General features: G+C 34.0%; 1 protein-coding gene and 1 pseudogene across 1 annotated transcript; one reads left to right on the forward strand and one right to left on the reverse strand.

Moving 5' to 3' along the window:
* Window positions 1–3103: 3103 nt before the first annotated feature.
* On the forward strand, window positions 3104–5401 carry LOC111392787 (annotated as a pseudogene).
* A 111-nt stretch (window positions 5402–5512) lies between these two features.
* LOC111392789 (protein CURVATURE THYLAKOID 1B, chloroplastic-like) lies at window positions 5513–7314 on the reverse strand. Its single transcript, XM_023018184.1, has 6 exons — window positions 7003–7314; window positions 6823–6929; window positions 6640–6726; window positions 6244–6306; window positions 5908–5945; window positions 5513–5815 (listed from the first exon to the last, which is right to left on the reverse strand). The coding sequence occupies exons 1-6, from the start codon at window positions 7172–7174 to the stop codon at window positions 5758–5760; spliced, it is 525 nt and encodes a 174-aa protein (XP_022873952.1). The 5' UTR covers window positions 7175–7314; the 3' UTR covers window positions 5513–5757.
* Window positions 7315–19517: the final 12203 nt, after the last annotated feature.

Here is a 19517-nt window from a genome sequence, read left to right on the forward strand (position 1 = left end):
TGACATTTATTCATTTTTATTTGTATTGGATGATTTTGGAATGTTAATTACTTTGATTCTTGCATTAATCAATGACGAGTACCAATACTAGTTTAGTTACGTTAAATATTGCATGCATAATTTAATTACCTTAAATAATAAATTACATCAATATAGAGGCATATTAGAAAAAAAAATGATAGTAAAATTTATTATTTAAACTATATCAACTAAATTTCTTTTAACTTGTGTGAAAAAAGAAATAGGACTAACTTTGTGGCATTGTGGGAGTACATTGTTTTAAAAAATCGAGAAGTTGATGATTTATATTTAAAATAAAATTTAAGCTTTGTATTCTTTTAGAACTTTTAGAATCATCCATATTCTTTCTATTTAGTTTTGATATTTAATTTTGAATCAACAATTTTATCAACCGCGCGACGCGAGGTCAATTATTCAATGATCAACGAATACTTAGTTCCTGTTTGGCTCCCATTAATTTTCATTACATTACATTTCATTTCATTTTTCTCACTCTTATTTTCAACAACACAATTTTCTATAAAATAATATTACATATAAATCGAAAACTTTTTCTTCTTTTCAACCACTCATTTAAAAAAAAAAAAACACCATTCCATCCATTTTCATTTCTCCAAAATGGGGGCCAAATCGGGCTTAATTCTTTTATTAACTGGTATCCTCATAATCTATGCTTTTTTAGACTTGTTATTATTCTTATATTTTTTTATTATATTAATTCGATAGCTTTACCACATCTTGAGATTTGAAAAGCCCGAATAGTTATGTCGTGTTTTCTCATTTCATTTTTAAAGTGAAAGACTTTTCCTTTTTCAAGAGGTACATTAAAAAAATCAATTAAAAAGAATTGAAAAAAACGTTATCTTTAAAAAATTAAAGAATATTTCTCGTTTTCTTTTCTATTAACAAATGTCAAGCTTGACTTGGGAAAAGTTAGACACATGGACCAGTGAATATCGAATCCAAGATTGTGAAAAATATAAACAATAATATCATTACGATCAAAGCATCTTTAGAAACGTTTAAAAAGTTTTATTTTTTAAGCAAGTTTTTTAGGTATTTATAATTTGACTGTAAACTAAGAGTCATTTTTAATAAATATTATTATTCGTATAGTTAAAATATATTATATTCAAATATGTTATTTGTAGTTACGGATTTCATCCACTGTCATTTAATAAAATTTTAATAGTGACAACAAACTTTAATTTGTCTTATTCGGATAATTGAACTTTAATTTAGTTTCTAATTTTACCACTTCGTTACATTCTATCATTAAACATTCCAAAGTTGATAGAAATTGCTTAAATGACAGTTATATCATAAACGATATTTCACAAAATCAAACTTGAACCCCTTGAAATGAAATGGAAAAACGAGAGTTGTGACATTGTCTTTAAATTAAAAGAATAAAATGTATTTTAGTTTTTTATTTAGTTCAGCGCATTATAAATGGACGCCAATTAAAAAATGTTTTTGCTAAGTACACCACATTTATTTTACAAATAAAACCCCACTCTAATTAAAAAGAAAGAAACAAAAGAAAATATATGTACACTATACTTATCTTCTTCTCTAATAATACCCTTGAATCTCTTACTCACCCACACCGGCGGTGGCAACCAAAACTCCTCTTTGTCATGGTACTATGAACCTTGATCATTGAAGTTAGAAACCCCAAAACGCTGTATTGCCTTTCTACCATAGGGATATGAGCGAGCTTCAAATGCTTTTTGCAATTGTTCTTCCCTAAATATGTTGAATCCCAACCTTGAGAGTTCTCACCGTCCCGTCTCTAGAGTTTTGTGAGGGAGGTAAATTGCGGGATGTGCCCCAACAGGTTAGGGATCAAGAGTTGCCTGTACATTGCGCCTACAAATAGTCCAATTCCATATTTCAGAAATCCAATCCTCACATTGCAGTTGCCAACAAAGCGTGAGATAACCTCACTCCTATCTTTTGCACCACTAGGTTATGCCCCGAGGGGCAATTGTTCTTCCTTTTTACGATATGCAGAGGAGAATGCAGGCCACACTTTGTATTGCATTGGATAATACGTCTTTTCCCCAACATTACAGATTTACAGTGTATTTTGATTTGTAGCCCCATTTACAATGGAGATCTTCTAGGCGATTGCATATAAATAAAAAAATTATGGAGATTTACAATATTGAAAATTTTCACGTGCCTGAATTATCGATGATTCCTTCACAACATGAAATGATTCCTTCACAACATGAACATCACTTCACAGAATCTAAATTATGTTCAGAATTCAAGCCCTTGAAAATACCAGCAAAATCAATAATGGTTTTGGTGGAACAATTGAAAAATGTTCTACGTGAAAAAAGGATTTAAAAGAATGGTTATTTATGTATAACTTATGGTCAGGTTAGTCAATAAAAAAATTCTTGAAAATGTGGTGCACAAAATAAATAGTGTGGTGGTAATATAATTAGCCAATTATAAATTGGTACATCATGCAATGAAAGGTAATAGATTTATTGTGATATGATAGTCAATTAAACAATTTTAAACGATAATATCCACAAATTTTAGCATTATAATTGTGAAATTATTTATATCAGTGTCATATCTTCTAGCATCGTGTTTTAAATGGCAATATCTTAAATTCATTATTGTTTATGATAATTTTTTTATTTTATAATTTATGACAAAATTATTTTTAATCATTGGAAATTTTTATTTTTTCTTCATAAGGAATTTTTAGATATATCAATTTTATTTTGGGATCAACTTTAGGATGTGTTTGAGCCCCTTTTTTGAGAATGTATTCTGTGATAGTGATTTTTTTGGACAATATATCGTTAAAAAAGTAAGAAAAAGTTTTGAGTTTACGTGTAAAAGTATATTATTGAGAGAATGTGATTGAAAATGAGATTGAAGAAAAATAAATTTTTGAAAACTGGGAAAGCGATTAAATTTGGCAAAACATGATATCTTTCCTTAGGATTGAATCGCTTAATCTGGCTCGAGACTTTCTCCCAAAAATATAAAAATCCACTATGAAACTCAATTATTTCATCTATATATGATAACATTAACAACCACTCTCGACTCCACTAAAAACTTTGGCAGGTACAAGCATTTCCACTTCAGTGAACGTTACTAATGGCAGAACACGGTTCCATGGAGATTTTGGCAAAAACTCCAGCCCATGACGAAGAAGAATCAAAACGCTTCGCACATGCAATGCAGCTTGTGACTTCTTCAGTGCTACCCATGGTGTTGAATGCAGCCATGGAACTGAATTTATTCGAAATTCTTGCCAAAGCTGGTCCTGATTCACAAATGTCTCCTCACGAGGTTGCGTCACATATGCCCACTACAAACTCCGATGCACCTGCCATGCTCGATCGGATGCTTCGGCTCCTCGTAAGCTACTCAGTGCTTACTTGCTCCGTCAGTGATGGCCAACGACGATATGGGCTGGCACCAGTTGCCAAATACTTTGTGAAGAATGAAGATGGGGTATCACTTTGCCCTTTCATGGCCTTGATTCAGGATAAGATCTTCATTGACAGCTGGTTAGTCTATTTTTATCCATACTTTACTCCAAGTAATTGAGCAGAATTAATTGAAAGATTCATGTTTGTTGGGAATTATCAAGAATTATGTATGCGTTGAACGATACCACTAGTTAATAGCACGCGAGATATATGACAAAATAAATGGAGAATTTATTAATATAACAGAGAAAGAATTCAAAGAATATTGTGTATACAATACTATTTAGCTTGTGTAATGTGTCTGACTTGTAAAGAAGAGCCAACTATATATAGGAGACGTATCAAAATTTTAACAATATTCTTAAAGATGGAAATATTACAACATCAACTTATGTGAGTTAGCCCCATAATAGGTACAAATTAAAAGATGCGGTTCTTGAAGGAGGTGTTCCATTTGATAAGGTTCATGGTACTCATGCATTTGAATATCCTGGAAAGGAACCTAGGTTCAATCAAGTTTTCAACAAGGCAATGACAAATCATACAAGTATAGTTATTAAACAAATTCTTGAGCACTACAAAGGCTTCGACCACCTGAAAACTTTGGTCGATGTAGGTGGGGGTCTTGGGGTCACCCTCAACATGATCACGATGAGATATCCCACCATTTGTGGTATCAATTTCGATTTGCCACATGTTGTACGAGAGGCACCATTCTATCCTGGTATGATTTTGTTCTTTCGATCTCGTTTACTAATTAGCAAAAGCTTAGTAATTCTCAAAATTGAAGTTAAATTTTGAATGCAGGTGTCAAACATGTGGGAGGAGACATGTTTGAAAGTGTTCCTGTAGGAGATGCCATTTTCATGAAAGTAAGATGAAAATTTCCACATTGATAATTTAATTTGTATTAGTGGAAGATGCAATGATATTAATATTGTTTATGTATGCATAATGGCGTTTGTGGACCCCTACCCGACACTATTCAAGCCACTTCAGGTTATGTATCCGTATGTGGTGTCATTTTTTATATATACTTTTAAATCTTTTGACAGATTAAAAACCAGGGGTTGTTCAAGAAACACAGTCTATGCTTGGCCTTCCTTCTTCAAGAACTAATTTTTAGTCTCAAACAGGGGGCTTAGAGACACCACTCGAACAAGTGTAAAATATGTCATGTATTGTCTCCTATATTAAAAGGTATAAAACAAACATATATTACATAAATCTAAATGTTTAAAGGATTTAAATCAACGTGTCCTCAGTGTATCCGACTTCATCGGCCACATAATGCTGCAGATTGTTTATCAATCTTGAAGATATTGCCCCTCTTTGATAGAGATCAAAATCTGATTTTTACTGGAATTTGATAAAAGTTGATGAAACGTGTGGTTGAAAAGTTATGGATCCTGTAAAATGTGTGGTTAAAATTAATTGTCGTTTGGTTTAGATTTTAATCGAATTTTTTAGCAATAACAAACAGGGCATTGTATTTAGGTAACTATTTTTTGACAGTGGATACTACATGATTGGAGTGATGATCACTGCTTGAAATTGCTTAAGAATTGCCACAAGGCTCTACCTGAAGATGGAAAGGTAATTGTTGTTGAGGTAATTCTTCCCGTGAAACCCGATACTAGTAGTTCTGTGATTAGCTCAAGCCAATGTGATCTAATTATGCTGACTCAAAATCCGGGGGGCAAAGAACGATCAGAAGTCGAGCTTCTTGCCTTAGCGAGGGGAGCGGGATTTACAGGCATAAGATTGTACTGTTCTGTATGCAACTTTTGGGTCATGGAATTCCATAAGTAGATTTCTGGATTGTGGTGTGTTTCTTGTTTGGGAACTTCAGTTCATCTTGTTATGATGCTCAAAACTACTGTCCAGATATGGATTTAAATAAATATGCTTCGAGTTTTTTATCATAAAACATGAACTCTTTTCGACTGAATCTGGCTGTACTCTCCGTTTTAGACTGCTTTTTTGTCTGAAGAGTGATCAGAATAAATATACCAAAGCAAATACGGAATAGTTTCCTGCTAATAAGAACGTTACTGTCACCTAACTGCTTCTAGTCCAAAGAGATAGGTGAAATGAAAGCGAGTACAGCTATAAAACTATAATGAAAACCGAAATGAAATTAAAAACATAAGATTTTTCATTGTTTACAAATTAAGTTAACAAAAGGAAGCACGGTTATGGTGATGTGCAATACTACTGTGTATCTTTCCTTATTCGAGCTGCAGGATTTTCCCGCAATTTTCCTTCAGCTGGTTCCGATAATTTCTTTGTATGTGTCCTTAATTTTCTGTATCAAGATTTCCCTGAAATCCATAAGAGCAAGCTCTACATTTCAGCTTCAATTTAGAACTACACTGAATTACTTTGGGGTTTCATATAAGAGAAAAAAGATTACCTCTCTGTTTTGGAAACCAGGTTCTTGTATGCAAACCACTGTTAACAAGTACAAAGAATACAAAAGATCCGTAAGTCGAACTCTTCAGTTCTGCTGAAAAATTCTACTAAAAATTCTACTAAACTTGTAAGAATTTTTATATATATTTTTGGGTATACTTCCATCCTTCTTCTGTTTTTGTTGTCAGTTCTCAAATTATGCTGAAGAGGTAAAACGGATAAATTTATAAGACTGAGTATGACTAAACATTATTTGAAGTTACCAGTAAGCAAGGAACAAATTCATTTAAAAAAAATGTGAGAGAGTTGTAAAAGCTGTACAAGAAAATTAACTTACACCAGTATATCCTATTCCCACTAGCTCTAGAACACCGGGTACCAGTGGGAGCCTGTCAATTGCCTGTCACAAGGGAAACCAAAATTTTAAGACCTTACTTGTGCAAAATCAGGACATATCTGACGTCCTCATATGAAAGTTTAGGTGTGCGAAATTGGCATTGATTTCACACCTAAGAGCTTGTTTGGTACAACTTAATGGCCAATTAAAATCAATTATTTAATTGTTATTTCACTATTTCGGCCGTCATTTTTGAATTCTTCTCATACAGATGGGACCCACTTTATCTCTAACGGTCAAAAAATCAATTATCAAAATCCCTACCAAACAAGCACTAAATGTTGATTCGAGAACGTCAGCGCCACACTGAAATTAGGAGATGGTTACAGTTCTTACTGAGATCATTCCAGAAGTAGCCAACACTGCAATGCCTCCAGCCACTGCCAGAGAAGTCACAGCATACTTGTCTTCAACTTTATCCCACTGCATTAATTAAGAATTTACACCGTCTTCACTTCACGCAATCAAGTAGTAAAGAGGAGAGATTAATCATGAGACGACTAAAAACCAAATTCTTACAGATTCTTGAATTGTTTTAACAATGTCTGGAAGCTCAGTGGTTGCAACAACTTCTGCTGGTGCCTCACCAGTTGCCATTGCCATGACATTCCGGGCAATCTTTCGACCTGACAGGTAAATAATGGTCAATTACTTTGACGCATTTATAACAAATCTGATTATTCTGTGTAGCAATCTTACAGTAGGCAGTGGTCTTGGCAGCACGACTTTGGGACTGAATGGACAGTGGAGGGAGGGTCGGCAATGCTACCATTTGTGAGGAGGTGGCTGCAGATTGGCGAGTAGCCGCCTTGGTATCAATGATGGTGGAAGAAGAAGTTATAGAAAGTGGGGTGGAAGTTGTTGAGGCCATGACTACTGAACCACCCCTTGAGGTTTAGTTGAATTTGTTTTCACAGAATAAATGTTAATAAGAATGGAAGATTTTCAGTGTTACTTCTGTTCCCTTTTTGTTGTTGCCAGTGGAAAATTAATGTGATATATTCTGAATGGAATTTAATTCTGAACCTCCCAAGATTGAGGCTGGATAACCACTCATTCATATAATCTGGATAGTGTACATGGTGACATGTCACTTGGATAGCCAATTTGTGGTGTTTCATTGGATAAAATGCACCAGGTCCAAAAATAATACTAATCATACAGAAAATAGAGAAAAATGAACACATACTTTCCCGAGTTCTGCATTGCCTCAATAAACACCAATTTCACGCAATAGAAATACGATGAACAATTTTTGCATTCCAGAAGGAGGATACAATAATCTCAAATAGATTGAGGTATACCTCTATATAAATCTTGCGTGTTCTAACTGTTTATTTTCTTCCCTTAAATTGATTGCTCTCGGTGGGATATAATTAGGGTTAGTAATTTTCAACACTCACCACCAACATATGTGATGGATTGTCAACAGGCTCTTCTATGACTGTTAAAGATGTTGGGAATCAGAAATAGGAAGTGCTTCACATACCATTAGTGAGACAAATAACTGGAACAAGATAATAGATTGTGGAAAGTGTCATGGAGCAACCTTCTATATTGCAATTGAGCATTTGATTAAATTATGAATCCCATTGTTATTCCAAATATAATGCACACCCAACATAGTTTGGTAAAAGAATTACATGTGAATAAGATTACGTTTCTTACAGTACAATGAGCTTAGATATACTATTTGTCTTATTCTTCCAACAAAAGCTAAAATACCTGAAAAAGATCACATATGTCAAGACAATGGACCACTGTCCCGGCACTCTTTAATTAAACTTATCTGTTTATGTTCAAAGAAACAAAACATAACCAAAGTCTGGCTGAAAATCGTTTCTTTCGCGCTGAAGTATCATCCAATAAATAAATATTAACATTGTCTCCGAAAGAAGTTATCTAAGTATTGGAAGTGGCTAGAATAACAATTGTACTCAGGTCAAGATTATGAGGATAGAGGAGCTATTTTATTCAAAATGGTGAATCTTTCAGATCTTGAATAACAAGGCTACGGATCGATACAAGCTAAATTCAGTGAACACTGAAATTGAAAAAAAATAAAAAATGAATACATTCCACGCGAGATTTTGCAAAATTATACAGATGATCAGGACATCAGGTAATACTGTACTTCAGATGTGAAGAAAAATGTATATAAGAACGAGAGAAGTAATATGAGATGCTCACCAGGGTCATGGAGCTCGTCCGGATCAGCCACAGAGTGTCCTCTGAACCTGTAGGTCTCACATTCGACCAAAGCTGGACCTTACCTTAACACATCCATACCAATACCATCAACATGAACCCTAGGCATTCCAAACGCTGGACCATTTTTCCAAATTTGGGGATCAGAAGTGGCCCTCAAATGGGACATCCCAATTGCCCACAAATTGTTCTCAACAAAGAACACGATGAGAAGCGTCCACAATGCAGCCATGTTCAAGCACTTGAGGAACTGGCCAATGTAGCAAGTTCCATCTGCAAAAAAAAAAAATAATAAAATAAAATAAAATTAAAAAAAAAAATTCCAACATAACATCATCTGAGATTTGATACCAAATTGTTGAGTTTAAAGCCCAAAAGAAAATGATTTATTGATATAAAATCGCTTACACAATTTAAGACAAACACACCACTAATAATACTTAAGGGAGCACTAATTATTCTCACTTATCTCTACACACTCTCTCATCACTCATGCATCCATAATGTACATAGCCACCTTGTATTTCTAGGTGTTAATGGCGGTGGTGGACGGTTCTAGTATGATGGTGGTGAAGTTACAATCCTAATTCTAGATACATCTATAAATGGTGGTGATAGTAATTGGATTCTTCTAGAATCTTCTAGGCATGAATGCATTCTAGATTTTTCCATTGCGTTATTGACGAAAGTCACTTGCTACTCCTTGATTCTTTTAGCTGTAGCAGTGGAGAGGAAAAGATTTAAAGGCTTCCAGCAACTTCTAATTCTGCTTAAAATTTTGATGATGATTTCTTCAATTCCCTCTTCAACACCGACTTTTCATTTTGACTTTTTTCTTTTTCGTCATGTTCAGCTTTGCTTCAAGCTTGATAAGTTTTGAAGCCATCAGTCCTTCACTTAATGCATCCGTTGCTTCAAATATATCTAGCTCTTCCAGGCTTTCATCTTTATCGATTTTCATATTAGGATAATTGATACTTGATTTCTCATATTTATTCAACTTCTTTAGTTGTGATTGTAAATTTGTACATACCTGGACCTCTTGTTCACTTTGTCGATCCTTCACTATTATTTCCTGATCTACACCATTTTGTTTAGGACTCTGGATTGCTCTTATAATTTTTTTTTTTTAACATTTGATACCTGTAGATCTTTAGATCCCTCATCGTTTGGTTGTACTTATGTGATCTCCTCTTGCAATTTGTCTTTCATTTCCTTTGAATCTAGTAGATTCATCCTATTCGGCGTCTGAAACACTCTACAGTGTCTCCAAAGAATATACTTCTTCAAACATTTTTTATGAGTCTGGTAGTTTCTCCATCTACGGAGTCCACCAAGAAGACTTTTCATAAACCGTGATGTCCTCTGAGTCATCGATCCAATTATCTTCACTATCCATTTGCTCTGGCAAGACTATCACCAATGCTGATTCGTTCTTTATATTTGAATTGATTTTCTTCTCTTCAACCTACTCAATTATTATTCTGGATGCCTCAGTATCCTATTCTTCTTCACTATTTTATTTCTTTTCTTGCTGGAGGTTTCTATATTACCTTTTGCTGGTCTTTTTCTTGAATCGATAGTCCTTGGCATATTGATTTCATTTTCTACATACAAAGCACGTGTCGTTAGTTCGTTGATGTCCTTGAACTCTCTTGTTGCAATTTTGTTGAGCTTCCCTTATCTACTAGCTTCATTCAATCTGTCCTCTAGATTTACCTTCTTTTAACTCTTTATTATTTTGTTGATGAACTTGACATTTTCTTTTATTGCTGAATAATGCTTTTTTTTCCTTCAGATTCCTAACATTTGTCTAGTTAACGCTTTTTTATTGGCCAGCAAATTCTCAAGATTGATATTGCAGTAATGAAACCTCTAAATTTGGGTCCAAACCATATATAATTATTCTTCGCATTTTGGACTCCAAAATCTTACTTGAAGAATCTAATTTTGAATTTTCGAGACAAAGAGATTTAACTTTGTTGAAATATTGACTCACTGTCTGATTTTTAAAAGATTTTATTTGCACAAAAGTTAAAAATGACTTAATCTAAATAGTTAAATAAGATTTAAGTTTTGGTATTATCTACATTATATAATTATGATCTTGAGACTCCTTTTTTTTTTTTTTTACTAACTTCAAAGCATGTATGAAGTTTCTATAAATCTATTAATTATGATTTGTCTAGTTGAAAATTAAAAATATGAAAAATATTCTAATTTTTGCATTTTGAAAATTCGGAAATTGTATAATTGACTAATGACAGGAGTTATTAAGTAAATACTGTATTTTATAATTTTAGATGTTTAATATGTATTATTTTAATTATTAAATAATTTTTAAAATGATTAAAAATTTAAAACAACATCATAAATAAGAAAACATTTTTTTATGCCTAGGCTTGCTTAAACTCGTAAAGTTTGAAGCTTCAGCTCCACACCTAATCACGCTTTACGTAACACTGTTTAAAATAATGTCTCAATGAATCTCTCTGAGTTTCCCAAGCGCTATAGGTTGTGTCATTCAACTGTAGATCGCCAAAATTGTTCTCCCCCACCATTTGTAGTGGCCTTGTTTGCTACCTGTCAGATACAGACTCAGAAATGTTTAGTGATCAATAGGGAAAGGAGAAAAAAATTTCTATAATACTATACTAATTTGGTGGTTTTGTTAAAGAAAAGTGCTTTGGATTTTACTGCACAAGTGCATAATTCTACTGCACAAGGATACACTTAACGAACAATCATCATCAATAATGCTACTGTGATAGGTTTATAAACAGGGTAAATCTAGAATTTTAAAAATGCTGACATGGCATGTTGACTGCCTTTTCATTTCAATACAATAACGTTGTTTGTAGTTTGGAGAGAATAAAGAATCAACGGGAAAAAAAGGAACAACAACTCATATACAACAAAAAAAATAGCAGCTTCTTTCTCCACTTTTGCAACTGACCAAAAAGCATCCCCAAATGAATTCGGCGATGTGTACCCACCATCTCGAACTTTAGGGGTTATTTCGACCAGTTTGGGAAATTCCGACAAATGTATGTAAGACATCACCCACTTTAGTGCAAGCTGATTTATGCCCTATTTTTTAGCATGTTTGATATATCATACTCACCCGTGGATTGAGAAGCTACTCACTTTAGTGCAAGCTAAGAATCTTCATTAGTAATCGAAAGAGGGGGCTCAGGGGTTGATCGTTAGCCGACAAAAACTACGACAACATTGGCTTCAACGACGAGTGAATTCAGAAGGTTAAGTTTCACCTTTTTGCTTAAATTTCAGGATTTTTGCAATTAATTGCATCTGGTAGCTTAAATTTCATGATAGAATTTTTGTAATTAATTGCACCGGAATAGATCTCCTTTTAACTAGAAACAACTCACTCATTCATTAACACACTTTAAATTAATTATATTAAACATTCTTATCTTCAAAATTTGTAATAAGAAAAATTATAAGCATGTATTAATGAGTAGATCTTTAGGTGCTTTTTATTTTTTATTTTTATATCCAAATGTTTTCAGAAATTTCTTATAGCACCAAGGTTTTTTAAAATAGAATGTTCTCCTGTCCTTTCACCCACAGCTGTAATTAATTGCATAATTTTGTTTTCCAAATTAATTGCATAATTTTATTATTTTTGTAATTCAAGTCACTGTTATCAATTTATTCATTTTTACGACTTGTGCCCACAGTAGTGTTTTGGGAGAAAAAACCCCAAATGGTCACTGAACTTTGCCCAAAGTCTCCAAAGAGGTCATCGAACTTCAAAATATTCCTAAGTAGTCACTGAACTTAGCTCGAAGTTTTCCAAGAGGTCACCGAACTTCAAAACGTCCCTAAATAGTAATTGAACTTTGCAAAAAAGTTCTTTAGGGGTCACTAAAGTTTGCAAATTACTGAACTTTGCAAAGATGAATGGGATCCTAATTTGCAAACTTCAGTGACCCCCTAGGAACTTATTGCAAAGTTCAGTGACCATTTAGGGATGTTTTGAAATTCGATGACCTTTTGGGGGATTTCAAGCAAAGTTCAGTGACTATTTGGGGTTTTAACCCAGTGTTTTGGTGGAAACACATTTCAAGAATCATGTATGTGTTTTATGTTTCTCACCAAATTTTAGCATGGTACATGGACTTCTTGTTTCTAATGTTTACTTTATTTATGAAAATGGGAAACAAAATAATTAAGATTTACAAAAAATATTTGAGTTACATCAATTGGCACTGATCATGACCGTTGTCTTTATCACAACTCATAAAGTGTGGATGACTTGCAAGACGAACATGATGATCTTTTGGTTGAATCTGATAATTAGAATGTTACCAAGCCCGTGAACTTAATGGAGGGTGAAACATTAGTAGGAGATGGTGTAAATACGCCTGAGGTGGGTATGATACTTAAAGATGAAGAGGATATGTATGACTTCTATAAAAAGTATGCTTACGACATTGGTTTTTCAATTAAGAAAAGGAATTCGAAAAAAATGGGAATGTTGGAATTTTGAGATATGTAACGTTGACATGCAGTCGTGAAGGTCAAAGAATCGGTAATAGTAGTAGTTCATAGAAGCCACAACCAACAGTTTAGATGGATTGTAAAGACAGGATATCTACATCTTGTGATATTCTTAGAAACTGGAGAATTAATGCGGTCCACCTCAACCACAACCATGAAACAAGTCCATCAAAGTCCAGGGTGTTCCGAAGCAACTGATGCTTGAGTGCAAATGTGAAATGGATGCTTCAAGTGAATGATTTGGCGGGCATTCCTTTACATAAAAGTTACAATTCTACAGTTGTAGAAGTAGGTAGATATGAGAACATGACTTGTATTGAAAAGGACTGTCAAAACTATGTAGAACAAGTGAGGTGATTAAGACTTGGACAAGGAGATGTTGGACCAATACAATCATACTTTTCAAAAATACAAGCACAATCCTCAGGATTTTTCTTTAGTATGGATTCGGACGATGAGTTACGACTTAGAAATGTGTTTTGGGCAGATAACCGATGTAGGCAGGCGTACAAGGAGTTCGGCGATGTGGTCACTTTTGATACCATTTATTTCACTAATAAGTATGACATGCCATTCTCCTCTTTTGTTGGTGTCAATCATCATGGATAATCAACTCTGCTTGGTTGTGGTCTGCTATCAAATGAAGACACAGACGGTTTTGTATGGTTGTTTAGGACATGATTTAAGTGCATGCTCGGTAAAGCTCCACATGTAATAATTACCGATTAAGATAGGGCCATGTTGTGTTTTCAAATATGAAGCACAGATGGTGTTTGTCGCATATTTTGAAGAAGTTGCCAAAAAAATTTGATAATCATGTGGATAAGGCTTCGATTTTTGGGGCTATATATGTACTGGTGTACGATTAGCAGTCCAGAGAAGAATTTGAAGATGGGTGGATAGCGAGGATTGATACGTATGATTTGCATGAAAATGATTGATTTTTAGGATTATACAAGAACAGAGAGCGTTGAGCTCCTTATTTTTTGAAAACCACTTTCTAGGCAGGGATGTCAATAACGCAGTGAAGTGAGAGTATTAATGCCTTCTTCGATATATATGTGCATTCAAAGACTTTGTTGAAGCAGTTTGTCGAATAGTATGAGCGTCCATCGAGGAATATGGTTGAGAAGGTAATCTAAGATGATTTCAAGTCATTTTCTCAAATGGTACCATACGCAACACAATTTGAAATAGAGGAACAGTACCGATTAGTTTACGAGATTTCAAAATTCAAGAAAGTTCAAGAAGAGTTCACAGGAAAGGTTTATTACGATGTTGCGTTACGGGAGTGTATTATGTATGAAGGTCTTCGCAGGAGGAAAACATTCATTGTCTGATTCTAGAGAGATAAATATGAAATTCTTTGTAGTTGCCATTTGTTCAAGTTTCGAGAAATACTTTGTAGGCATGCTATCACAGTGCTGATTTGGAACGATGTCACATATATTTCGAATAGATACATACTGTGGAGATGTTGGAAAGATGTTAGTAGAGCACACATGAGGATTGGAGTATACTACGATAGGTTAGTTAGTACTCTCGCACAGTTGAGATACGAAGAGATGTCTAAGGCTTTTGCCATCTTTAGGCATGCTCTTGTTCAACAACAACAAATTCAGCATTTGTTCCAATCATTTTTAGATTAGATACATGATTAGTTTTTGGTAGCCCTTTAGGTTCATTACTAGGTTTAATGAAAGATACAAAGAAAACAAATCCTTGAAAATCTTCCAAATACTGTTAGTAGTTATATGCTTACTTGAGATGTCTTTCACTTAATCTGAGGTGCATCAAATATCAATTGAAATGCATGTGGATCATAGAAGATTACTTGGTAGCACCTCTCCATACGTATTGAGATCTTTGATTATACTAATATAAGGTCCTTTGGATAAATATTTGTCACCTTAAGAACACATAAAAGTATATAATTCACACCAATACACATACGGAAGGAAAAAAACCATAAAACTTGATTGAGCAGTAGCCCTTTCTAGGCACATAGCTAGGGATAAAACCATAAAGCTTGCTGAACTCAACCATAAATCACACCACAAAATCAAGTTTAGAGATGGGCTACGCTACATCAACAAGATAACACTTCGATGATTTCATTTTTTCACAAAGACAACACACATATAATTATACTGCAATAAGGTTATGTGTCATATTAATCATACACGTACAAACATCTCTCAAATACTGTGATCACTATCTTCTAATCAAGCTGGCCCCTTGTCCGTTTCATTCAATTTCATCCTTATTTTTGTCGTCCGAATGGTCACATTCATCGATATATGGAGTTGTTGTTCATCACTTATTTGAACTCAAGATGGGAACATGCTAGACATTTCATCAACTGTTTCATGTGTCACAAGATAAAGCAAGGTAGCCCTACTGCGACTAGATTGATAGCTTGATTCGTCTTTTACAACTCATTTCCAAAATCCATAATTCTTATTGCAGCAAAGGAATAATTTTCCTTTATTCTCATTATCCTTCTCTACCATAAATCATTTCTCAAATCCATGCTTATATCGTTTAGAAGGGCATTTCTTTTTACAATCGTCAAAGAAATGGCCTTTAACTCTACAACCATGATAGATTCTAGAGTTTTTCTTGGGCATTCTACGACGAGAATAAACCACCACCGAAAAATGTGAACTTAATTATGTATGAACTCAATGGAATACACAAATTAGAATTAATTGGAATACCCAATCCGAATAAGCTAATCAAAATAAATTTTCGAAAATAAAGTTTACAAAATCAAAACCAAAATGGAGGTATAGTAATCTGTGGAGGACCGTATATCAAATCACAAAGTATCGATGAAAGCCATAATAGATGAAATAGAAAAACATCTACCTGAGCACAGCTGCTAAATGGAAATTAATTGATGTTTGTGATGATTTTGCAAGAAGTCGGTAGTGAATGCCGACGGGTCTCGCAGAGGGAAAAGTTCTTGGGCTGGGTGTGAAGTTGGGTCTCTGACGATCAGACACGATGGGTAGTGCGCCGCCACAATTAAAAGCAAAATCTGGTATGGCAACCGGAGTTGAAGTTATTGATTTATGCTCTTTTGTGGCTTTTATGAATAAAAGGTGAAGTGGAAGAGAAGATGGCTTTTTCAAATAAAAGATGAATTGGGAAAAAAGGGGGCTCTTTCAATGAAAACATGGAAAGAGAAAGCTACTGTTGCCTTGTCAATTATTGTATGTATTCTGATAGTCAATCTGCTATTCACCTATGCAAAAATCATGTCTTTCATGAACGTACTAAACATATAGATGTTAGATTGCATTTCATTAGAGATATGGTTTCTCAAGAACTGGTAAAACTTGAGAAAGTCCTTTCAAAATATAATCTGCAGATATTGGAACTAAGGTGCTCCCATTGGTAAAGTTTAGAAGCTGTCTTGATCTTCTAAACATCAGTACAAACTTGCAAGCCTCTTTCCTCAAGCTATTAGTTATCTTATCTGACTTGCAGGATGATTTGGCATCAAGGTGGAGATTGTTGGACATGTTTGGTAAGTGATGCCCAAATCCCCTAGGCGATGATGAAAAACTGAGGCCCGTTTTAACTTCATAAACTATAAGCCCAGGATTGAAAAATTAAATCCACACCACAATTGAAGTAGCCCAATTATGTTGGGTATTTAGAGATAATCAATCCATTGGACTAGATGCTCAATACCTAACTTGGAGGTAATTTAAAATCACAAGAAAAGGCAGATAAATAAATTGATATCTTTCTTTTAACTTCCTTATCTCGTCTTGGATGAGCTCTATCTTTTGGATTAACATAATCTTGCAAATCTTCTATTCTAATCTTGCAAGACTCCTGGGGAATTCGTTCTCCCTACTAAGCCTATAAATCGAAGCCTTTACCCTTCATTTATTCACACCAAAAACTGAGAGAAAAACCAAGAAGGAACTCTTCCTGCTTTGTGCAAAAACACGACACCTTCTCTACCTTCTTTGTGAACTTATCTTTGTGACTAATTCCCATGTTTGATTCTTATCGAGGGAATTTATCTCTTCTTTCATCGCTTTCACCCAATCCTCAGATTGTTCACTCCTTAAGGCTTCTCATACGTGTTTAGTTCCCTATCAACTAATTTTTCATAACTAGCATAAGCAAGTTCAAAATCAGACTCTAACCTTTGAGGCACCCTATGTGTTCTTCTAACTCTGTCTCTAGCTAACTAATAATTAGACAAAGGGTTTTGCTCTCCTTGATATTCCTCTGTAACTTCATCTCTCTCAATATTTTCACTCTGATTTTCTTCTAATTTAGGATTTTGATGCTCCACCTCGATTGAGGTGGTGGGGGTTTGAACACTTAAGGACCTTAAATTTACTTGAGATTCGTCACTAATGTTTTCTTGCTGTTTTTCTCTCAAGGTGTCACTTTCTGATTTTAGACACGGCATTTCAGACTCATTAAATGTAACATCATGACTTATGATGATCTTAACTCCATTTTGACTTCTCTCCCAAAGCCTATACCCTTTAACTCCTTCAGGGTATCCTAAAAAAACACATTTCCTAGCTCTAGATTCTAGTTTTTCCTCATTTTGATGAAAGAAAGTAGCATAGCCAAAAGTTTTTAACATAGTATAATCAGCACATTTACCATACCATTTTTCATGTGGAGTATCACCATTTAATACAGTAAAAGGTGTCAAATTAATCAAATAACATGCAGTGATAACAGTTTCACCCCAAAAAGATTTAGGAATTCTAGAACTCAATATCATACATCTAACTTTGTCAACTAAAGTACGATTCATACGTGCAGCCACCCTATTTTCTTGAGGTGTATAAGGAACATTTTTATGTCTAGTAATTCCACATTTTTCACACAAATCATCAAAATCGTTATTACAGAACTCTAGGCCGTTATCAGTTCTTAGATATTTTATCTTTTTGCCAGTTTGAGTTTTAACTTGCAATTTCCATATTTTGAAAATTTTAAAGGTTTCAATTTTATCCTTTAACTGATAAACCCACACCCTACGAGAGTAATAATCAATTATGGACATAAAATATCTATTACCACCCATTGTAAGATTAGTAGCGGGCCCCCATAAATCAGTATGAATATATTCTAAGACTATAGTAGTTTTATGCATACCAGATGAAAAAGATGACCTATGATGTTTATCAAGTACACAGTGATCACAGAAAGGCATATTAGACACACAGTCTTTTCCAAATACACCTTTATCATTGAGCAGTTTAAGTCCTTTAATACTTATGTGAGCTAATCTATTGTGCCACTTGTGTGTGTTATCAGTGTTGGTCAAATTTATAGAAGAAGTTGAATTTTTAACAATTTCAGCAGTGGTCACATAAATACCGTTTCTTTTAGTACCTTTACATGTGACAAGAGCAACCTTAATCATTTTAAGCATGTTGTTTCCAATTTTATCGGTAAAACCATCAGTTTCTAATGCTCCTATTGAGATAAGATTTCTAGCCATTACAGGAATATATCTAACTCCATGTAATTTAAGCACATAACCAGTGTCAAACTTTAATGTGATATCACCAATGCCAACAATTTTATAAGGCATGATTATTGCACAAAATAGCATGACCACTTTCAAATTCTTGCATATTTTCAAACTAGTCGTTATGTGATGAAACATGAAATGATGCACTAGAATCAAGTATCCATTCATGTAAATGTGATTTCACAGTCAAATTTACTTCAGTAGGTTCAGAGTTTAATAACACATGTACTTCACAAAATTCATCAGAGGAAGTAATAACATTTACCTCATCGTGAACATTTTCCTTTTGTTTGTTTTTCTCAACATAACAATCTTTAAAGAAGTGTTTAGTTTTACCGCAACCATAGCATTTTGAACCTTTAGTTTTATTTCTTGACCTAGATAAACTTATACTTTTCTTTTTACTACCAGACACGTATCCACTTTGATTATCACGGGTTTTAGACTGAGACCTACCTCTCATTATATGAACCTCACCACTTCTTCTCTCAACTCTCTCAGCTCGCATTTCCATTTCTTTACTTCTTAACGAGTCTATGACATCAAAGTATCTCTCCCGTATTTAATAACATTTTTAACATCTCTATAAGTTTCAAGGATAGCATTTAACAAAATTATTGCCTTATACTCTTCAGATACTTTTAACCACAGTTAGTGATATCTTGCACGAGTTTAGTAAAGATATCCAAATTATCATCCAAATCTTTTGAAGAATCGATTTTGAAACTAAAAAAGCTTTCAAGTAGAAAAAGTTTGTTTGGAGTTGACTTAGACACATAAAGTTCCTCCAATTTTTCCCAAAATTCTTGAACTGATTTTAATTTACCAACTTTTCTCAATACCGCATCAGACAGGTGTAATATTATAGAAGTGTATGCCAATTCATTCATATTCTCTTTTTCATCATTAGTCAAGTTTGTAGGAAAAGAGTTATCAATAGCTTTGGAAACTT

The sequence above is a fragment of the Olea europaea genome, unplaced genomic scaffold (assembly GCF_002742605.1).
Source record: "Olea europaea var. sylvestris unplaced genomic scaffold, O_europaea_v1 scaffold978, whole genome shotgun sequence".
Taxonomy (NCBI): Eukaryota; Viridiplantae; Streptophyta; class Magnoliopsida; order Lamiales; family Oleaceae; genus Olea; species Olea europaea.